Below are 24361 nucleotides of genomic sequence, written 5' to 3'. Positions count from 1 at the left end.
TTGGCTGTTGCACTCTGCACACAACGCTCTTCTCGGGGTTAGCTTCAGTGAGAATAGCGAATTTATGACTGCCACTTGTTGGTGCGCAGGTATATGTATATATCAACATACAAATTTACATGACTACGGATGACTCTATAAATATTCATTTATTCGCATGAGCAGTCGAATACGTATTTGTAGTATGGCTAGTTATGTGATTATAAGAACTATAATTACATCTTGTATTTAGATAATGATTCAAATCTATGTATATAAACCCCGTTTTAAAGAAATTTAAACGGCCCTGGATACACCTTAGAGTTTCAGCACTATCCTGCCCATCTCTTCCTCCATCTATTTTGCTACGGAGGCCTTTGATGGCATTTTAAGCTCAACATTTTACATTTGTTCGGAAGCATCTTCAAACTGTGATGGCGACATGCTTTACAATTGCGAGGATATTCTTACCTCTAAGAAGATAAGACAACGTGACTATATATGTAGGATCCATACATATGTGGTATAATTCCAAAAAATATTTTATGCCTAAAAATAGAGATCGATTCAGTAATCGTTTATTTACTATAAATCATTTCTAGCAATCGGTTCTCACATGGGCAATTATATTCGGTTACTCGGGTTGACGGTAGTTCAAGGGGTAGATTTCCGCATCTACAGAGAAACGCTCGGGTCTACGGTAAAAAAACTCAAATAGTTTTGTTTTATGAATAATAAACACGTTCTACTTATCCTTTCGAAATACAATGGAACTTCTCTAACTCGAGTCACCATAATTCACAAAAAAACTTCGAGTTATAGAAATTTTCATTAAAACATACATTTTTCAAAAAGCTGTAAAATATAGATTTTCCCACAGTTTTAGTTATTCACTTCGAAAAAAGTTTTATTTAAATACATACGTCAAAACATGTATTCTGTAATTTTTCTTGTTGCACTTGGTACTGTTTGGCTCTTGACGTCTGTATCTCATGCCTTTGTTACACGATTTATGAAATCTATAAGGGTATTATCATATTTTTTGTTCGCCTCCATACGATATAGAGGACTGGTTTAAAATTCTGCCTCGATAGTAAAATTTGAAATTTTGTATTATGTCCTGGTCGAAAATTTCGATTTACGGAAGGAACTTTGTTTAAAATTTGACTACTATTGACAATTCAAAAGTTCGAGTAATGGAGATCTTCGAGTTATAGAAGTTCGAATTATGGAAGTTCCACTGTATATTTTATTTGCCTTTCAAAAAGTAATAAATAATTTATATTCGTTTATTCGAGGATGTTAGAACCTGAGAACCAACATTAAATAATACGAATTTTCCTTTGAGGAATTGAGAAGGTTTATTTTTTATAAGACTTTGACAACTCCAAATTTTTTATAAGACTTTATTTCCCTCTTATTGTGAGGCTATTTGACGTTGGAATGCGTTGGAATTTCGTGTGGTAATATCTTGGTGCTAAGCATTATTCATGAATCACTAGATTTCCACTATTTAACTAAACCACTATTCTTTGAGCGGAATCTAACCATAACACTAATTTACTTTATTCTAAAAAAATAGGGGGATATACATATGTACACTTCCTAGTCACTTTTAAACACTATTTGTATAACTTCCTTCGGAGCACATCAAGCAATAAATAGTAGGATCACTAGAACCGTATTATTACACAAAATTATGAAATTCCTTATTTCACAATAAAAAAGGCTCCACACCCATTTTATCTTTGTTTCCGCCTAATGTTATCAATACTGTTTTCCTTTGTTATATATTTTCCAATGATTTACGCAATCCTTAATGTGTAATCATCGCTGCATAATTACTCAATTTGTATACACTCTATCAGGCGATACTTTATCGATAACATTGCAAAACTTGGATTCATTACAAAATATGTACCAGGAAGAAACCACCGGAATGCATGATTACAAGAAGGTACACGCATAATTACAAATATTAACTGAACAAAGAATGAAGTGCCCATTAAATATTATGCAACGATTCAATGAAGGTAAATTATATATTTTATACCCAAGCATAACTCGATTTGGCTACGCGTTGTGAGTCATCCAGTACATAAAGTATCCTAAGAATATGCGTAGATATTTTACTCGCTATGGGCTCTTGAAAAGTTCCAAGACGACGACGTTTTCGACCCAAATTCAGTTCAGCGATGAGACCATTTCTGGTTCAATGAGTATGTAAACAAGCAACAAGCATTTGGGACGAAGAGCAATCTGAATAGTTTCAACAGCTATCATTTCAACCTGAAAAAACAACAGTTTGATGTGGTTTGTGAGCCGGCGGGATCATCGGTACATATTTCTTCAAAAATGATGGTGATGGGAACGTAAACGTCAATGGCGACCGTTACCACGCTCATGATAACCGACTATTTGAAGACTGAAATTGAAGCTCGAGATCTTGGCGATATTTGGTTTCAACAAGACTCCACCACTTCTCACACATCACATCAATCAATGGATTGATTGAGAGAACACTTCGGTTAACAGAAAATTTCACGTTTTGGGCCGGTCGATTGGCCACCACACCGTTGGACTTTTTCCTTGGGGATATGTAAAGTCTAAAGTCTTGTCGCCAGTTACCAGTCGAAATGTTCGAATGAGGCATCAAAAATTTGTAATTTTTGACAGTAATTACAAGGAATTGAATTCTGAATGTCCGTCCTCCCCTTGCAAATTCGATAAAAAAGCGTTCTCATTGCCGAAAATTAGCTTATATATATTCTTTAATCTTAGACATGACTTAGACGCATCAATCGTATTGAAAATTTATATAAATATTGTACTTCTATATCGTATGCAAATAAAAATATTCAAAACTCACACACTCGCAATAAAAACCACAACAAAAAAGCGGCAAAGCAACACTTAATAACAATCAGCTGATAACGGCACTCACGAGTTACGTCGTAACCACATAACTCTTTGCCCCACATCCGCCTACTTATCAAAACCACTTGCAAAGCGTAAACAGAGAGCAATCGACATCGTACACGACAACTGAGTTGGCGTCGAAATCGAAACTAACGCCAACGCGTATCTCCGAATCGGAAATGAAAGCGAGAGTGGCATGAATCTCGATCGTGTTAATATATACACACACAGACAACACATATAGCAATGTTGTTGTTAAGAGCTTGGGACCAGTTTTGGTGGGCTTATACATACATATTTGTATCTAGCATGCTCGCATATCTGTATGTGTATAAGAAATAGACAAATAATACCATTAGAGCACAAATACACTCTCTATTGCACAAAAATAAAGTACGGAAATGCGATTTCATGACGTCACAAATATAGTGAGCAAGATAGCGAGAGAGAGAGAGAGAACAGAAACTGGTTAATACGAAGTCAAATTGCTATGCGTTTTTCCATATTGGTTTGGAAAATACCTTAGTTAAAGTTTTGAAAAGAATATTAATAAAAAATATAATTTGTTAGTTTTTTCATAAATATACTACATTATCTGGATACAAATATTTTATATCGGGTTATCAAAGTAGAGGTACTTTTTCAATAGCCTTTTTTTCACAGATTACGGCTGAACAAAGTACCAACATAATCCCCCACTGATCGTACTATTCGCAATACCATCACCCATCTTGAGACCCAGCATTTCTTATTGGATAATATTCGACGAAATAGACCACGTTCAACAATGAAGAAAATATACCAGCCGTAGCTCATATTCCATATTTATATAAAATTGATGCCGGTGGGAACGTAATCGTCAATGGCGACCGTTATCGCGCCATGATAACCGACTATTTGATGCCTGAAATTGAAGCTCGTGATCTCGGCGACATTTGCTTTCAACAAGACGGCGCTACTTCCCACACATCTCATCAATCAATGATTCGATCGATCGATTTGGGACTTGGAGCAAAACATCAAACGTGTAATTTGCCCCTACTGGCATTACTAGTCGAAATGCTCGAACGAGTCTAAGACTTTTCAACTAGAGGAACAAAAAAGTTCAACGGATTTATAAATCAGGATATTTAGAATGTTGCTTTTTAAGAGACGCTTGAATAGGTGTGTAATGCTAAAACATCTGATAAATTAAATTCAGTACATTTGAGAATAAAAATGATATGTGCGACGAAATGATTCGTGTAGTTGAAAACTCTTTTTTTAAAATATTCGCCCCATAAATCTTAAACTGTGGAAATGTAGTCATTTGAATGCTCTTACAGCTTGAAACAGTTTAAGATCTTATAATTAGTTTGGGTAGATATTTAATTAGTAAAACGGATATGTGAAAATTCGGCCAATGAGTTCGGTTGTTCTTAATATTTACGGGCACTTAGTCAATGTCGTACAAAAATATCTTCTAAGGAAAATGAAATTGACCTCATCACTTTGGCTAGTAAGCTACTCGGGAAATCCAATCCAATCCAACTCACGCTGTAAAGCGCTGTGACGTATGCGGAGTGTGATACCAACAAATAGAAAACACTAAAAAATTCACTGATAGTGCAGAGGCATGGCAAGCGGCCAGCTGAACGACCAGCCAAGCAAACGGCATTCCATAAATGAGAGCGAAAGTGATTTTGGGGCACTCGGAGTGTATGTGTACGGCACTGGGCGAAGCGGGCGATCGTGGCGGGGCGGTCTGGCGCATTCGCTAGCTGACTGAGAGAGCCGCCATCTAACAGCAGGGGTGTATGTGTGCGGACGGGGCAGTGGTGCGCGACATCCACAGGTAGTTGCAGCGGCAGCGGCAATGCAGTAATTTGCTTACAAAAGCACACGCGTTTCAGCGTGGGATAGGGGGAACTGTATTTTGGTTTTATGTGCCATATTCAGACACATACATTGGAAAATATATGTGAGTGTGTATGTGGTTATTACTTTCTGTGTTTTACGATCAGTGGTATACATATTCGTGTGTATGTTTCGGCAACTTCTTTTGGACTGGCGAAGATTTCTTTTTACAAGTTACTTGTGTCTGGCTTTCCTGTTTTGCTTTGATTCTCTTTCTTCGGAGCGTTTTTTCGGCTGATGGCGGGAATTACAACGACGAATTGCAGGTCAAATTTTAGTTACAATTTACCAATTGTGGCGCTAAGACGTGTTGAACGCTTCGTTCGTCTATTAACAAGAGTTGCGCGAGGCAAGCAAAACTGCGAAAGCAATTAAAAGAAGCCGAGAGTTTTGGGCGTAGCTATTTACTCGTGGAGTTGTAGCGTGCTGAGAACGTGTTTCCTTCAGAAAAAGCTTGCGAGCTTCCCCACATTCGTCATTCGTCATTGCATAAACGACGTCACTGTGGTTTGTGCGAGTTGTTAGCGGTCGGGTGATTCGGTTACTTGGTCGGTCGTCGGTGGTTGTGTGGTTGTTGTACGCTTGTTTTTCGGCGGGTTGCGCGTTTTTTTGCGTTGCGCTAGCGTAGACCACGACTGCACTGCTGTAAGCATACGAAGACATCTTCGTCATTATTGGGCCAAAACGAAGACGCTGAAGACTTGTCAAAGAGTCATTACAGCCGCAGAAGCAACAGCGATAAGTGCAAGTGAGTGAGTTAGTTAGTTAGTTACACTCGCGAGCGGATGCGGACGCGCACGTCGTATAAGTGGAAAATATAAAATCGGTTGCATCATTTGTGAAACACTTCAGTCAACCGAGGAAGGTTGTTGAGCAAAAGTTACGTCGCGCGCGATATACCAGACGGTTAGCTGCCTATAACAACAGTACAACAACGAAAGACAGTTGGAAATTTTTGAAAAATAGAAAAAAAAATTATATGGAATAAATAACAATTAAAAAGCAAACTGTTAATAAAAAAGTGAACTATAAATAATTTATTAAAATTAAAAAAATAATAATAAATTATTTTATGGTAAAATTGAAAAACAAAATATGTGGAAACTGTGACAATCCAAATGAAATAAAAAAAAATTAAAAAAATAAATAAATATGTATGAAAGCTGTGAATTTGTTTAAAATAGAAACATATAAACTTAAATAAATTTAAATTTCACTGAAATTAACCACAAAAAAAATTTATAAAAATTAAAAATTACAAAAAAAAACTTTTTATTTTAAACCCAAAGATTTTACCTCAGATGTGAAGTGAAAAAGAGCGTGAAAGCCAAACAAAATTTTGAAAAACAAAATTAAATTCTGAATGATTGAATTTAAATGTGACTAATTTTTTATGGAAAAAAAAATTAGGTGTTCCAAAACGCAGCGCATCCAATGAAATGTGCTAAATATACACCAAACCCAATTTGTTTAATAACGGCATAATTCTATCACATAAGCCCCCCCTTTAACTAGTTAGAAAAGACATTATAAACAGCAAACATTTTGCCCTCATTCGCACAACTAAAAATGCTCAATATGGAGTCACCACAGATGTACGACACCGTGCAGACACTCTCCCAGTTGGACCTCAAAAAGCAGCCACCGCCCCAACAGGCGATCATCGGCCAGATCACACTGACCGCCATGTCGAGCGGCCAGCAACAGAACAACAACAATGCAAACAACATTAACAACCCCAATAGCAATCCCAACAACAACGGCACAGATGCCAACAACAACAACAATAATTTGGCTGCTGCAGCTGCCGTTGCTGCACAACAACAGAACGCTGGGCTGGTGGTCAAACAGCATGCAGTGCATCAAATGCAGCACGCAGCCGCCGCACTGAACAACAACAATAATGCCTCCGCCATTAACGCCAATGTGAATAACGTGAACAATTTACTGCAGAAGCAAATGCTACAGCAATACACGCAATCCGATCTGGACGAATTGACCGCGCAGGAGATCACTTTGGACCTACAACACCTGATCGACGATCAGTTTCGCGAGCAGGAGGGTTTGGGCATCTTCAGCGACATGGTTACAAGTCCAGGTGGCTTATCGGCAACACTACCGCCCAACGGTATGGTTAGCGCCGCGGCAAAGGTATTGCAACAACATCAACTGCAACAACAATCGTTGCGCACACAACAACACAACTACGGACGCAGCGCACTGGCCTACATGCCGCAAGCAGTGCACTCGGGCGCGGCGTACAGCAACAATTCAAGCGATGAGAACTCCTCGGTGGGTTCGGACTCGTCCACCATCAAAGAGGAACCCATTGACCCGGAATATCGCCGTCACCTACAGGAAACAAATGTCAACAATGCAGCAGCCGCCGCCTTCATAACAAACAGTGGCGCCAACGGGCTCTACAATCCCTATCAGACAGCCGCCAACAATGGCCAGATCAATAACGGTGGCATGAGCAATGGCGTCGGCGGCACAGCGCCCAACTTCACAAACCTCACCTCGGCCAATGTGTTGGCACATCACTCCGTCAATTTGCCGCATCTGGCCGCAGGCGCGCACCTACTTAAACACCACAACAAACAGCTACACCATCAACGCAAGTCCTCGCTGAAACATGTCGACAAGGGCAGTGACGAGTATCGACGTAGACGCGAACGCAACAACATAGCCGTGCGTAAGTCACGCGAAAAGGCCAAGGTACGCTCGCGCGAAGTGGAGGAGCGCGTCAAAACGCTGCTCAAGGAGAAGGATGCGCTCTTGCGTCAACTGCAGGAAATGACCAATGAAATACAGTTACACAAACAGATCTACATGCAGCTAATGAATCATGCGAATCCGGAAGTGAGTCGCGTGTGCCGCAGTTTCCTCAACACCAACGATCATGGGCTTTAGAAGCGGCAGGACAACAACGGCACGAGCGCAACCGCGTGAATCCAGCCAACAGCTATCGGCGTACGTGCGTTTGCGTGCGTGATCTGCGCTTTTTGATATATGATTTGTAAATAAGTTTAATGTGTGTGTGTGTGTGTGTTGAGGTAGCTTTATATGTGTGTATATGCCTAAGTGTGTATGTTGCGAGTATTAGTAAAATTTTTTCGAGAAGCAAACCTTATCGCTGTGGGCTTATGAAATATGAAATTAAATTATATTAAGATCTAAGTTCTTTTTATACAAACTATGCAAAGTGTATGTAAATTGTAATGTAAATAATCTAAAGAGAGAGTCGAAATAGAGGCATTCCTCAAAAACCTGAATATATTTGTATGTGTATTTAAATTAATTTGTAAAACAATTCTTTTTTTAATATAACTTATTTGATATATACTGGAAAATGTTCAAAATTAATTTAAAGCAGGCGGAATAATGCAAGTTACACAAAAGGGTACAGAAGTGTTACCAATATAAGAGAGAGTGCATATTTTAGTAGTTATTAGAAAAATTAAAAAAGAGTGGCGTGGTTGACTGCGGAGTATGTACGGAATTTGGAATTTAAAAACTGTGATAATCTGTATATAGAACAACACAGCGAAGGAGAGGTGAATTTTTCCTCAGAAGTCTTGCGTCACCACAACTCATTGTTTGTATTTTATAGGGACTCCAAAATATTTTATGTGTTCAGATAACCGTGCTAAGATGAGATTTTGGGAATTTTTTTAAAGTAATTCAAATGAAGAAACATGAAATAATTCAAAATTACTTGGAAATCTGTAGAGTTGTACTTAATGCTGTACAAATATTTTATATTTTCCAAGAACTTATATTTCATTCTAGAAACTACTAGAAGAATCTAAAACAACGCAATGAAAATTTACCATTTCTGATAAACATTATTGACTTTGTAAGGCGAATGGATGGACAATATCACGTAAAGACATTAAGACAATACCCGTTTCAACTTTTATTTAAAAATTAAGGATTCCAATGAAATATTACTTTCTGGTTTGAGTTGTTGCCGATGACTTAAGATAACTATAAAAGTTAACATATTGAACCAGTTAAATGCCGAAAAATATGCCGAGAACAAGGTTGTAAGCTCTCTATAAAACAAAACTATCAAATCCCTGCTATGTATGAACTTCTTTTGAGGTAATCTGAAATCCCTTCCACATATGAACTTCTTTTGAGGTTAACTGCAAACTGAGAATGCAAATGACAATAAATTATAGAAAAAAACTACTTAAATTAAAATAAAAATTAAAAAATGTGCTCGCAGCAGCTTGTTGAACTTTGCAGTGCTTTATCGCTTAATTAATTTCAAAAACTTCTTATGTAAATGTTTACTCAAAGGTTTGTACTTATGTAAAAAATATATATATATATATATATTTAAGCATAGAACTTTAGCTTTCCTTGCAATTTATATATAAACTAATTTAAATAAATGTAAAACAATGTAAGATAAGCCAAAGAAGTTTTAAATAAAATATAATAAAATGAATAAATAAATGGATTTGAAGCGAATTGGGGCAAATCTGCAATATGTATGTGTAGGTAGTGAAGAATGAGAATTGCTTTGATAAAATGATAACAAATAAATGATTTTTATAAACGTTGTGACAACAAGAATTTTAAGAAATATTTTTAAATGTTTTTCGTTTTGGTATACCACATACGTATAGTTAAAGTGCCGTTAATAGTTTTCATATGCTGTTGTGTGTACTAAAAACCGGCAGAGTGGACTATAAAGTAGATCCAAATTAACTGATTTTTTATTTATTTTGTTAAAATTTTTTTTAATTGATACGCATATTTTTGTAAAATAATAAAAATATAATAAACATGATTTACATAATTACAAATGCCAAATAACTGTATAATTATTAGAATATTTGGATTTTTTTTTGGAAATTGTTTCCAAAATATTAATTTTTGATTCCATTTTGTCTATTACTTTGATTAAAATTATTTTTAAAAAATTAAAATCTCCAAAAGTAAATCGAAATTAACTGATTTTTTTAATTCAATTTTTAAATTAATTCGGGTATTTTTGTAATAAATAAAAGTATAATAAAAATGATTTATAATACAAAATTATTATTTCAAAATATTTATTTTTTCCTTTTAATTATTTATTTCAATTAAAATTAATTTAAAAAAATTAAAATCTCCAAAAGCTTTTTTAAACTTATGTCTGTATTTACAATTAATTTCTTGTTAACGTCACAAAAAAAAATCGCATATTTCGAATTTTTTCAAAATCTTAATTTTTGATTCCGTTTTGTTTATTTCCTTCGATTAAAATTAATTTAAAAAAAAATTAAAATTTCCAAAAGCTTTTTTAATATTTATGTCCGTATTTACAATTAATGTCTTTTTAATGTTAAAAAAATCGCCAATTTCGAAATTTTTTTCAAACTTTTTTTACAAAATATTATATTTATTTTTTTCCTTTTGATAATTTCTTTCGATTAAAATTAAAATCAAAAAATTAAAAACTCCAAAAGCTTTTTAATATTTAATTTTTTTTTATTTTTTCAAAATATCATATTTATTTTTTTACCTTTTGATAATTTCTTTCAATTAAAAATAATAAAAAAAAAATTAAAATCTCCAAAAGCTTTCTTAATATTTATGTCCGTATTTACAATTAATGTCTTTTTAATGTTAAAAAAATCGCCAATTTCGAAATTTTTTTCAAACTTTTTTTTACAAAATTTTATATTTATTTTTTTACCTTTTGATAATTTCTTTCGATAAAAATTAAAATCAAAAAATTAAAAACTCCAAAAGCTTTTTAATATTTGATTTTTAATTTTTTTTTATTTTTTCAAAATATTATATTTATTTTTTTACCTTTTGATAATTTCTTTCAATTAAAAATAAAAAAAAATTAAAATCTCCAAAAGCTTTCTTAATATTTACGTCTGTATTTATAATTAATGTCTTGTTAATGCAATAAAAAATAAAAAAATAATTTTCTATAATAAAAAGTGCTTTAGCTTCAATCAACGCCCATTAAATGTATGCTAAGCCTAAAAACCTATTTATTGTTAAAATATGTGCTATAGACTTAAAGGGAAATGGCAATGTTCTCAGTTAGTTCAATTATAGTTATTGTCTTAAGCAAATATTATGTAAGTTTAAATGCGCGTAAAAATATTCACAGCCACATCAAAGCACCTCATTAACAAAAAAACTAGTTTAAGTTGTTTTGGAAAAATTAAAAAAAAAAAATTCTGAAAAAAAAATTTTTGAAAAAAAAATTTTTGAAAAAAAAATTGAAAAAAAAATTTTTGAAAAACAAAATTTTGAAAAAAATTTTTGAAAAAAAAAAATTTGGAAAAAAGCAGTGTTTCAAAAACTGCGCTTTGCTTTATGCTGTTAGTTGAAATATTTATAATGCGACAATAAATGCTTAATAAAATAAGTGTTAAATAAAAATTTTACATTTCAAAATGTTATTGTTAATATACATATGTATATAAATTTTCCACAGCTTTAGCAAATGCATACAACTTTTTTTTTTGATTTCAGTTTTTAGTCTTACATACTTCATACTCAAGTAACGCATGTGTAATTAAATTATTTATATTATATAAATAGAATTTTTCTAAATTTTTAAATAAAATTATATTTACAACCGTACAATAAATGTGTTTTGCAAAATTTAACCAAAATAATATCACAAGTGTTTTCCTGTATGTATTGTTTCGGCAACGTCTAATAAACAATTAAATGTATTTTATTTAAATAAATTACAGTTTTAAATTTAAAGAACATAATTCCTTGCATATTTCACTAAATTACGCTAGTGTTAGTGTGGCTATAAAATCACTAAGTGCCACACCGTTTCAGCGCATTGAATTCAACTCATCATCTGTCATTGCCAAAGAATGTCACCTCCCTTCCCCGCTGCATTATGGTGACGCCCTTTATTTATTTGCATATTATGTTCCAACATACATACATACCTACATATCGTATATACTCTTGGATGAAAATTCTCACAGTCTGCTTGCTAATGCCAATTGCTTGTTTTGTTGTTAAAATATCTGCTTGAAGTGAAATCAAATCAAATGAAATTATAATTTTAAGTAAGTGCTTAGCACTTTCGTCGTGTTTTCCTTAGTGAATTGCCAACAAATCGTACAACAACAAAGTAAAGCAAGAAAATATAAGCAGCAAAATGCAATGTTCAAGCACAGTGGCGTAGTACAACGGGGTGTAATAATAAATTAACTTTGATGAAAAGGTTTTTCTCTAAATTACTCGATGGTGACTGCAGGCTATGTTATCGCGATACAAAAAACTATTTTATTGGTCAAAACACAGTTTAACAGTACCTGTTTTAACAGCAACTGTAGAAATTACATCTTGCCGATGTTGTGTCGTTTAAATTCTCTCGTCGGCCAAGGAATTCGAGAAATTAAATATAATTTGTTCTTGCTAATTTAATTTTTTTAACAATTGACCAATTTTGTTGCGTAATATTCTTCAAAGCTTTCCTTTTTTATTTTGGAGCAGTTGTATTGGACCATCAGTTCTATATATTCAATTTGAGTGTAAAATTCTTTTATTTTTCACTAGATTTGAAAACATATGCTTTGAAGTCATACCTCACCTTCAAAAGACACACTTATAAATTTAAAAGATGTCAAAAAACGGTTAGACTATAGTTTGTAATTGGTTAATGTGCTGATCCGATGGATCTCACTTAGACACCTGAAATCGCTAGGCCTATGTGATGCCGAAAACTCTTAAATATGGATACCGCAGATCTTCAAGAATCAACGAAACACTTTCAGCAACCATCAGACAACCTCATCTGGTGCGCTGAAACTGATGTCAACGAGATGTTTCAGCTACAGTATGGTAAAAGCTGGACAGTGAAGGAGAAAGTGTCTAGTTGTTTCAATCTCATCTTCCATGAAACTTCGGTAATTTAGATTCTGAAGGTTGTTTAGTCTAGCAGCTTGTAAGCCCGTTGGACAGTGTCAAGTACGAAATCCTACCATTGCGCCCAGTTGAACCTTACTAAGAGGCTAAGATTCGGGAGTTATAACACTTTGAGAGATAGCTACGAGTCTTTAAAAACCTAAATTTTTGATAAATTTTATTGAAAAGATTTATGATTATCTTCTTGTGAATTTTTGACATTTTTGTTTGGTATGATGTCGAGAGGCTGCCATACATCTCCGATGTGATGTCTTTAGGCTTAACAGACGATGACCAACAATGTCGTTTCTACCAGCAGCGAATCAGATCTATTGACTATCATTGCCCCTGCTATAGTCACGACTGTTTCCCAGCAATAACTTTTGAAATGTTTATAATTATTCTCAGAAAATGATTTATTTAAAAACGGAATCTGTGTTTATACATTCATTAACTAACAGTGAAACTTAGCACCCCATTATAAACCAAAAGCATTTCCACTCTCTTTTTAGTTTAGCGCCAAAGCTCAGTGTTGACTGGGTTGCCACAAAAAGAACAATTCGCGAAGAAAATGCCGTGTAAACCGAAAAATACTGCCGTGGCGCTTTAACAACTGTTGCTTTTGTGTTTCTTGGTGCTGTTATTGCATTTGTTGTTGGACTATTGTGAGCATAATTAATGTTACAGTTTGCTTGCGATTGCACTTGTCTAACTAGATAAGTAGATGCATATGCACGAGATCGCAAACATATATAGTATATACATATATATATATATGTATGTATGCATGAAGTCGATTGCACCGCTTCGCCTAGGTGCTATTTTATTGTCGCATTCTACACCGAGCCACTTAGATTGGCAGTAATTGAGCTGAAATAGCATTTGACTTCGGTGATGAATTATGAATCTTAAATTATGTGCGACAATTTTGATTTATGCGTGCATAAAGCAACAACAACAAATTGTTGCAACAACAACATGAAAGTCGGCAATAGCAAGTGGATAGAAATTACAAAGTGGTTTTTATTAAAATTATATTTTCTTTAAGTTTAAAGTATACCACGGTCCTTTTGACAAGGTTAGGTTAGGTTATACTGGTGGCCAATACGCCACACATAGACCAATTTGGTCCTTTGCGATGCCAGATGGACTGCCGTCACGTTGTCCACGAGGAGTAGTCATCCTTTAGAATGCCTGCGCTTGACACAAATTTTAAAAGTTTTTGTGGCTTCACTTTCGATACCTCTTCCAGATTCTCATATTGTGAGGCCCCCAAGTAGCGAAGATGTTGCCTTCATAACGCAGGAGATGCTTCATTGTTTCTATTGCACCTTGTTCCTGACATTTCCTGCAGTCATCTCGATCCGTAAGTCCCATTTTGTAGGCATGTGCCGCCACCAGAGAGTGGCCAGTGAGTATTCGGACCAAACTCCTACAGTCCCTTCTATCGAGTGACAGTAAGAGTTTGGTGTACTTTTGGTCTACCGCTTTACACATGGCTTTAGCAGTTTTACACCCCGTTTTCGTTCAACGTATTAAGATTTTCCTTGTCATGCCCCTGTCTAGATCAACGTATAGACAGTGCATGGGTTTGCCAATGTCGATCGCAGTTTTACACCGTTCTTGGCAATTTCGTCCACAATCTCGTTGCCTTCAATGCCTTTAAGTCCTGGCACCCAGTAGAAGTGAAGACACGTGCTCTTAGCATCTCTCTTCACTGCCAACCTGGTATCCAAAACACTTTTGACCGAATTGCAAAACGAGGTTGTTGCCTTGATTGCTGCTTGACTGTCTACGTAGATATTGACTTTAGAGTAGTCAGCTGCTGTACTGAGGACTAGCCCTGGCGGCTTTCCCAATAGCAAAACCTCCGCTTGAAAAATACTGCAGTGGTTCGGAAGTTTAAAAGGCCGCCTTACACCTAACTCCGGACAGTATATTCCCGCACCTACCCCGTCCTCCATTTTCGAACCAACCGTGTAGATATTCTGTGTGCTGCGTGAGGTTATCATTCCCTTACACCAGCCGTCTTTATCCAGGTTCACTCGGAACCTTCTTTCCCAGTTCATAAGTGGGGTCAAGTAGTCGGTACTTGCCAAGGCAAGCCGAAATAGTAGGTTCCATTAAATTCTTAAAACTCAAGCATGACAGTCGATGGGGGCAGGTTTCTTGATTCCACAATTTCCTATCACTCACAATTTCATATTTAGAATTATCGGAATCTTATAAACCAAGTAGGCATAATAAAAATGATACCCAATTTGTTCAGTTTCTTTTTCATCATTTGACCAATTTATCCTATGAAGTTAAACTGAACCCAAAACTAGTTTCCACAACCACTTAGTAGTTGAGTATCACAATTTATCGGCCACAAATGGAAGACCGCAGGTGAGTGCGGTATATCTGGTACATTGGAATCAGGAAGATGCTTAAGTTCCTACTCAGATCTTATTGATATTTTTATCGCAATTTACTTCAGATGGGAATCGAAAATATGTATATGGCGGGAAATGATTTTTGGAAATAGATATAGATCAGGCGTGAAGCTTTTAGTTAGACTCCACTGCTTTGTATAATATTCTTCAAAACGCCGAACGCACCACCAACTTCACAAATGGCAGCGAGATAACAAGGCAGAGCGTAAAATGCCACCATATTGCTGCCACACCGAAAGTCATTTAGAAATGCTGTTGCTGCCATCGATCATGATCAGTGCTTACCCGTTGTTGTACGGTATATGTATGTAAGTATGTATGCCGACCACCAGCCGTCACAAGCTCCCAGCAGCGCGCTGCACGCTCAGATGTCAATCACAAATGTCAAATGGAATTTCAAACACTCACAACGCTGGAGCATTTGGTGGCTGTTTGCGATGCCTGAAAACTGTAAACCTAAGTATATTCGCCAGCAAAACTTCGGCAGTCGAAATTCAAATTTTTAAGCTTCCATTGAATAGTGAGTGCGCCGACTGCGATTGCTCGAGGCGAAAGTGAAAAATCGAATTGTTGAAAGGCGAATCAATTAGCGTTGGCGAAGGGAGTGAAAACACGAAATTCTCGCAGAAGCCATACAAACTGCGCCCTACTCAGCAACAATAACAAGCACACACACACACACTCATACATACTTAGGTCTCAAGTACTCAAAGAAATGCACGAATGTGTTTCCTTTACAATATCAGTGGTGTACGATGATCGCGCCGAGCGTGAATTCTATTGGCGCGTAATTTTCTTTCAGTGTTTTTTTGTTTTTTGTTTTTTGCTGTTTCAGACTTTAAAGGGCTATGAAGTTTTTCAGATAGTGCACATGTTAGGTTAGTGGGTGAGCGGGGCATAATGGCGGCAGCGAGATAGGCAAGGCGCTAGAACTCAAATTGATTTGAAGGGAATGAGGGCAATAGAGCAGTGGGGCGGCAAAAAGTCATAGTGATATACATTCGAAACAAAGACATACAAACATATATATATATATGTGTGATGTGTGCTTTAAGTGGGCAGCTGTAATAATGTTTTACGCTGATATGGGCGAGGAAAATGGGAAGAATAAGCTACATATAAAAAATGCTGTAGCAAACGATGCTGTTGCATCTGTAGCTGCCGAAGTTTGCTGGCGGGCTAAGTAGGTCATCTTCACTACTTGTCGCTTCTAACATTCGTTTGGGCTTCGTATGTATGTTTGTATGTGTTTAGGTCTGTATATTTACATATGGAAGCTTACATACTCATTAGGGTGGGTCACTCATTTTATGAAGTGAGCTTATGTGATATAGGGTAGGTCAATATTGATCTGAAGATGCCGGTTTTGAGAACTTAAGTAATTCTTGAACCGATCTCACGCATTTTCATCACCAATGTACACTATATCCCAGACTGTACTTAATTTTGCTAAGATATCTCACGTATTATACCGATATATGAGGTATTAAACCCACAGTATTTTTGAAAAACCTATAATTTGGTATATGGGAGCTAGGCGAAGTTATGACCCGATTGTAACAATTTTCGGTACAGAGACGCACAATTTGAAGAAAAATATTATCTCCGAATTACATTAAAATATCTGAGAGATTTACCCATATTTTCGGTGAAAAATTACCCTTAGACACCGAGTTCTTCATGTTCGATAACCGGGGCCTTGAAAATTTATAGTCCGATTTCGACAATTTTTCAACAAGTGATGCTACAGCTCAAATACAGTATTTATGTAAAGTTTTATTCCGCTTTCTTCAATGGTTCCTAAAGTATATATTATAAAGTGAACGAATCAGATGGAATTAAACATTGAGTTACATATATGGAAAGTAGTCGTGTTTGTAAACCGACTTCGCCCATATTCCATCTGTGTTATCAGGTTGTCAAGAAAATATTTTGTACCAAATTTTATTTAAATCGGTCGAGTAGTTTCTGAGATAAGGTTTTTGACCCATAAGTGGGCGACGGCACGCCCATTTTTCACTTAAAAAGAAATCTGATTTCAGCTTTTTTCTGTCATTTCTTCTGCCAAATTTAGTGTTTCCGACTTTTTTCGTTAGTGAGTTAAGACACTTTTAGTAATTTTCAACATAACATTTGTATAGGGGTTTGGGTGTGGTTATTATACGATTTTTCTTATTTTCATGATGTGGGATGGGGTACTTAAGGGAAATTACTTCAGAAAGTTTTGCTTATATCGTAGATGAAGTTTGCGAGACATATTAAAAACCTTTCTGTGGGCAGGGTCACGCCCACTTTAAAAAAAATAAAATTTTGTTCCCCATATATAATGCACTTCTATGGTCTTATTAGCCTTAATAGATTCGATTCACTATATGGTCGAAAATGTTCTATAAAAACTCCTCACTTTGTATAGCTTTCCTTAATTTTCATACCAAACTCAGTGCATACATACATACATAATATATATATATGTATAAAACATATGAACAGGTGTGTTTGCACACATGTGCATTTACCGTTTGCAAGCATATTGCTCTTCCAGTAGCTCCATTAGTAGCGATTCGCTGCTCATCTGCTGTTCAATTGCCGAAAGCGAATTGCTAACACTTTGCGCAACTGAATGCAAGCAAAAGTGAACCAAAGCCATAAAAACAAAAACAAAAAAAAACACCGATCAAGTGGCTGGAAAAAATCTCAGACATTAAGCCCTTTGCATATTGGCTTTAGCAATAAAAATAAAAACAACAAACGAAATTCCAATACAATTAAATTGCTATAAATTCGTTTAAACGGTAATTGCTGCCAAAGCAACAATAACAATTGCAAAAACAACAACAACAAGCAAAATTGCAGCATCTGAATCGCTGGTCGCTGGTTGTTGTTGGCTCGTCTTTCGATCGTTGCCACGAGCAGCTGCCGCAGCAGCAGCACCAGATAATCAGAGTGGCATGCCCCAGCACATGCCACGCGGGTCGTAGCGCTGGTAAGCATTTAGCTGTGTAAATCGCACCAAACTCCATGGATAAAATAAACATGCATAGTCCAAATAAATTTGTTTACTAAACGCCCTAAAAAATAGCAAAAAAATTGTGAAATAAAAATATTTCAAACCTGAGAAAATTGTTTGTTTCCTTCTGAAAAATAAGAATGTGCAAAAGTGAGCACGAGACTCCCGCCAGACCAGAGCAGAAATATTTAAGGTGGAAGCAATAACTGATACATATTTACATATGTATTGAGACCTAATCGCCACACGCTCACCCTGTATTCGTGACACACTATAGACGCCCCCGCTGTTGCAGAGGCCCATTGGCCCACATTTTGCTTCAGCATAAAGTACAAATTATTCAACTGGATTTTAGACCCTGCAGAAAAATCGATTGTGCCTAAATTAAATGATTTATTAGAATTAGTATTAATCCATAATTTCACTTTTTTCATTAACATTTCTTTTCTATTCACCAGTACCCAGGGGCTGTACTATAATATTCCAATAGAAACAAAGTGCTACTGCTACAATTAAATTCTTTATTCCTGTGAAAGTTCCAATTGACTGAGCCATTTCGAGAGATATCACGTACACCAAACTTTGTTTTCAATAAATCGATTGTGACATTCGCTTTGTGGTGCCGTCCTGTTGGAACACATATTGTCCAAGTCCGTATCATCCCGTTCGGGCCCAAAATATTAGGTTTACCTTCCGCCTTTTGTCTTTTGAATTTCGCGACTATGTACATATAAAGCGCTGCAGAGCTCATATCTGGCAATGGTGGGATTGGAAGGGAATCATCCACTATGAGCTGCTCCCATATGGCTTAAGCGTCTGGCTTTGGTCCAGAATTGGCCGATATGAAGGGTGTGGTGTTCCACCAGGACAACGCCAGACCACACACTTCGTTGATGACTTGTCAGAAGCTACGGGAGCTCGGTTGGAAAGTTTTATCACATCCACCATATAGCCCGGACATTCCGCCAAGTGTCAGTGCCGGTGTTTATCATCACGGAAGGAGTATGGCCAATGGCGCCGCCGGTCCATAAACCGCATTTTTTTCTGGATGTAATGGTGACTCATGGAGGACGTGTGGATTGCTGTCTGACCAATAACGCATATTTTGCTTATTAACAAAGCCATTCAGCCAGAAATGAGCCTCACCGCTGTATATGATTTTCCGTCGAAAATCCGGATGATTTCCAATTCACGAACATACGACTATTTTGGTGGTGAAGCGGCTTCAGTTCTTGCGTCAATTTGATCTTGTAAGGATGAAGGCCAAGATCTTTTCGCAAAATTCGGCACAACGACGATGAGAACGATTTGAGTCTTCCTCAATTGATGTGCTAGCGTCAGCAATATTCTCGACACTACGGACACTTCTTTGTCTCACTGGCACGGGAACATTTTGTACTGTGCCTGTGAATTAAAATTTTTCCACAAGACGCTCAATTGCTGATCTATTCTAAAAAAGGATTATGACGACCATAAATTGGACGTAGCGCTCTTAAAGTTGAGGCCACAGACTCCGATTTTCGGAACTAAATTTCAATAATTTCGTCTCGTTGTTGGATCGATGAAATGGCAAACTTTACTGAAGAGAAATGTCAAGACAGCGGGAAAAAATATAGCGTCGTTTGCTATCGGTTGTAGCGTCCCTTTTGATATACCCTTTATTACTTTGGTTAAATTATTGGTTTATATAATAATTTAGTAATTACTCGATTAATGATTCAATTAATCAGAACAGAAAATTCAATTCAATTAAATCGCTTTCTGTAATAAATAGTACAAGAATAATGCTGTATATTCGATCAATCTTGTCAACTCTAATTATACGGTTACTAATTTTGGAAATATTTATGTTTGGTTGAGATTTAAGCCGACAGAAGGTTCGTGCTACCCGTAATAATAAATAATTAAATACTCTAAATTCACATTGATTCGAAATCAAAATGACAAAGAACTAACCTGTTTCTAATATTAGATTAGGAGGAGGAAATATGATGTGATGCAATTCTTGCTGATCACTAGTTACATATATACAGTGGAACTTCTCTAACTCGAATCGCCATAATCCACAAAAAAACTTCGAGTTAGAGAGACTTCTATTGCCATTTCAAGAGTTCAAGTTATGGAGAACTTCGAGTTAGGGAAGTTTGAATTATGGAAGGAAATTTGTATAAAATTTGATTTCTAAACGCTATTGCCAATTCAAAAGTTCATGTTATGGATGTATTCGAGTTATGGAAGTTCCACTGAACCCTATCAGTATTTTTTTTCGAAAATAATTATGTTAAATTACATATATATTAATTATGGTAATAATTACTTTCTCACTATAACCTGTGGATGAAAGTATAAACTTAATTTTAAGCAAATTTTGATTGTATAGGACGAAATATCAGTCTTCTTTGTTTAAACAGAATTTAAGAATTCAATATTTTCGAATTGAATAATTAAGTGCAACATATGTACATACACACATTTGTACATTATGGAAGTCCGTTACCCATATTTATATTGACCACTGTCTAAGTGCAATCAATCAACTATTGAAATTAAACAGATGTCTACAGAAAAGGCAAAACTGGAATATTAACGCCTAAAATTGATACTAAACTTCTAAATCGCACACATATGAACAAATACAAATACAAATTGATGCATATTTATTTATGTAATACACCGGCACTACCTCAATAAATTCTTTAGCAGCCCTGCATGTTGAGATCGTTTGAGCTTACCTAAATATATATTTATTCCCATACGAAGACATACATACAAACATTCCATATTAAGAATAAATGCAGAGCACAATATGTATGCGCCCGTAATGTGCAGCTGAAATGGTAAGTTAGCCGTTGGCGTCGACAACAACAAAGCTGTGAGCGCGAAGCACTTGTTGCTGCATGCATTAGAAGTCAAATAAAAATTGACCCAGTTTTTGTGAAACTCCAAAAACTGAAAGAAATACTTACTTAAAAATTTACGAGTATTCGCTTTTTTGTTTGGTGTTTGTATGTTTGTCTGTATGTATGTATGTATGTATCAATTTATTAATATGATTACATTCCCTTGGAGGCAACAAACAGAAGTAGCAACAAAAAAAACTATAACAATGATAATAATAACAAACAATAGACTTTTAAAATATCAAAAGCGCGAAGAACAACAACAACATCTAAACTTTTTATATAGATAAGCTTGCTGCCATGCTAGAACCACGTAGTAGAGCGGACGGGAGAGGCAGCAGACAGGGCGCTGGGCCGCTGAGAATGCATGTGTGGAGAGAGAGAGGGCTCTGTGGTTTTGCTAAGCATTTTTTATGAATGCCTTTCTTGACTAAATTTATTTATAGCCATCGCTGCTGCCTCACTGCCTATCTTATAAACACTAAATGCAAGCAGAATATAGGGTGTTTCTCAAACATGTTTGTTTTAAAACATGTTTGTTTTATGATGTGTGATATAGTGCCAACACTTTCTGATAGGAAATCTCAATAGAAAGCAAATTTCTATGCCCATAGCTAGTGGTTTCGTCGAGCTTTTGGTGAGCAGCGAATCGGACAGGCGACTATTACTGACATAATCACTAAAATAGTTAGGACTCGTTCTATACCGTTATAATGAAGTTTCCAGAATTTTTATACTCTGGCAACCAAGTTGGTAAAGAGAGTATTATAGTTTGGTTCACATAACGGCTGTTTGTGTCACCAAGAAATAAAAGAGTTAGATATGGAGTTATAATATATATATATAAATGATCAGGATGACGAGTGGAGAAAACTGTATAAACCAAACTTTCTGCGGTTGTTTTTTTATCCATTTCCTTATACAGTCCAAGAATGAAAGAAATCGGATAATAACCACGCCCACCTCCCATACAAAGGTTATGTTGAAAATTACTAAAAGTAGATTAACTCACAACGAAAAACGTCAGAAACACTAAATTTCACATCAGAAATGGCAGATGGAAGCTGCACTCAGATTTTTTTTACAAAATGGAAAATGGGCGTGGTTTCACCCACTTATGGGTCAAAAACCATATCTCAGGAACTACTCGAACGATTTCAATGAAATTCTGTACATAAAACTTTCTTGACACCCTGCTGATACGGGTGGAATATGGGCGAAATCGGTTAACAACCACGCCTACTTCTCATATAACTCAATTTTGAATTCTTCTGATTCGTTCATTTTATAATATGTACATTAGGAACCAATGAAGATAGCGGAGTAAAACAATCCACAAATACTGTATTTGAACTGTGACATCACTTGTGGAAAAATTGTCAAAATTGAACCATGACGTTTCAAGGCCCCTCATATCGAACATGAAGAATTCAGTGCCTAAGGATAATTTTTCACCGAAAGTATCGGCAAATCTCTCAGATATTTTAATTTAATTCAGAGGGAATTTTTTTGTTATAACAGTTGCCTCTGCACCAAAAATGGTTAAAATCGGGGCATAACTTCCCCTAGATTCCAAATACCTATGCCTTTAGGTAATATCAAATTAAGTGAGTGTATAGTCTTCGATATATTGTATCTTAGAAGTGAAAACGAGTGAAATCAGGAAGGTTCAGGAATTACCTCAGTCCCCATATACTATATAGTATATACATGGAGTATAAAGTGTTAGCCTTTCCTTACTTGTTTTCTATGGTTTTTCGATCAGAGCTCTTATGTATATCAAATGAAGTGGTGAATCGAGAAAAAATGTGTTTCGATTGATAGCTATAGAATATAATAAACTAGTAATGCTCGAAAGGTGAGGAATGTCAATTTTGCCAAATTTTGTAAAATAACATAGTAAGTGTACCACCCTGTATATGTAATGATAGTGTAACAGTGCAGCAACTGTTGCACACACATACACACACAAACGTACATATTTGCTGGGCTTATGAAGACTTGTAAGCATCATTTGCACTGTTGTTGTATACATACTACACTGTTTATGTTCTAAATATTGTAGTTGTTGTTGTTGTTGTTGTTGTTGTTGTTGTTTCAGCATATTTAGATAATTTTTTCTTTATTATTAGTGTATTGTGAGTGAGAAAATGTATCGAAAATTAAGTTATTTTGGAAAAGAAAAATTGAGAATGTTACATGCATGCGCTGAACGGGCACATGGCAGAAGGGAAGTAAATACTAGGCCCAAAAGTAGGTCACGCATGCTTTGCGCTCCAGCATTTGCAGTGCATATGGACTACTACTCACATATGTACGTATGTAAAATCGTTTGTATGTTAGTTTAGACACACATAAATATATATTACAAGTGAGCTTATACATACATATATATAGCGTATATGTATATATATATATATATATGTATAGGTATACATATGTACAATTGTAAGTCGTAACATGTGAATTCGATTGCTGTATGCTTGTGTATTATCTGTGGCTTGTGTTTTATGTTTTATTGTCGCTGGTATTCTTAGAGCCATTCCATTCCATTCAGGAATACGCATTGATACATAGATCTAAGTATTTAAGTATATATATTTGGAACACACCCATGTACATATTCAGTAGATGGTTGGCCGGTTCTCTTTGAATTTCACGTAATTTTCATCGTATCCAAATTAATTTTTTCTAATAAGAGGAAGGATAATTCTGGATCAGGTAATCTGCTTCGAAGTATAATAACATTAAATGTATTCATGTGAACCACCAGTTGGTGACGCCTAAACATCAAATCAAATTCAGTGCGCCTTCTTCTAATCACATAATCACACGCAAGGATTGACTCTGCCATAACACCATTATTCCTTTCTCCTTAAGTGAATCTACTTACTGCTCAAAACAAAATACCATATTTAATCTACTTTAATTTTGGTTAAAGGAATAAGATCCATTTCGCGCTTTTTTTATTTACTGAATATCATCTTAATAGGAATTAAAATGAGTCTTCGGATTATAGATTACATATTTTGCAGTCACGTTACCTCAAATTGATTTTTACATATTACTGCAACACTCTTCTACAAATAGCCTCTCCCTACTAAGAAAACAATAATACATTTTTTTTTTGTTTCCACCATCTGTATCTTAAAACCAATCTAAGAGAAAAATCGATCAAAGGGGAATTTGAACAAAACTCCGAAATATTTGTTAAGAGTAATAAAGACTCTATCGTTTCTTTAGGATACTAACCTTAACTATAACACTGTCAAAATTTCATGACATTTTCTCCAATCGTTCTCAAGTTATTGGTCTCAGAGTGAAGCTGC

General features: G+C 35.6%; 1 protein-coding gene across 1 annotated transcript; it reads left to right on the top strand.

Annotated features, from left to right (window-relative positions):
• Positions 1-5961: 5961 nt before the first annotated feature.
• Positions 5962-9173, top strand: LOC105216323 (CCAAT/enhancer-binding protein). Its single transcript, XM_011190759.3, has one exon. It carries the CDS (start codon positions 6364-6366, stop codon positions 7705-7707), a length of 1344 nt encoding a protein of 447 aa, XP_011189061.1. The 5' UTR covers positions 5962-6363; the 3' UTR covers positions 7708-9173.
• Positions 9174-24361: the final 15188 nt, after the last annotated feature.

This window comes from Zeugodacus cucurbitae, chromosome 6 (genome assembly GCF_028554725.1).
Source record: "Zeugodacus cucurbitae isolate PBARC_wt_2022May chromosome 6, idZeuCucr1.2, whole genome shotgun sequence".
In the NCBI taxonomy this organism is placed as follows: domain Eukaryota; kingdom Metazoa; phylum Arthropoda; class Insecta; order Diptera; family Tephritidae; genus Zeugodacus; species Zeugodacus cucurbitae.
Note: the sequence above shows the minus strand (reverse complement) of the source record. Positions and strands in the feature narration are given on the sequence as shown.

Coding starts and splice junctions, on each gene's coding strand:
- LOC105216323 (XM_011190759.3), top strand. CDS start 6,364: ATGCTCAATATGGAGTCACCACAGATGTACGACACCGTGCAGACACTC.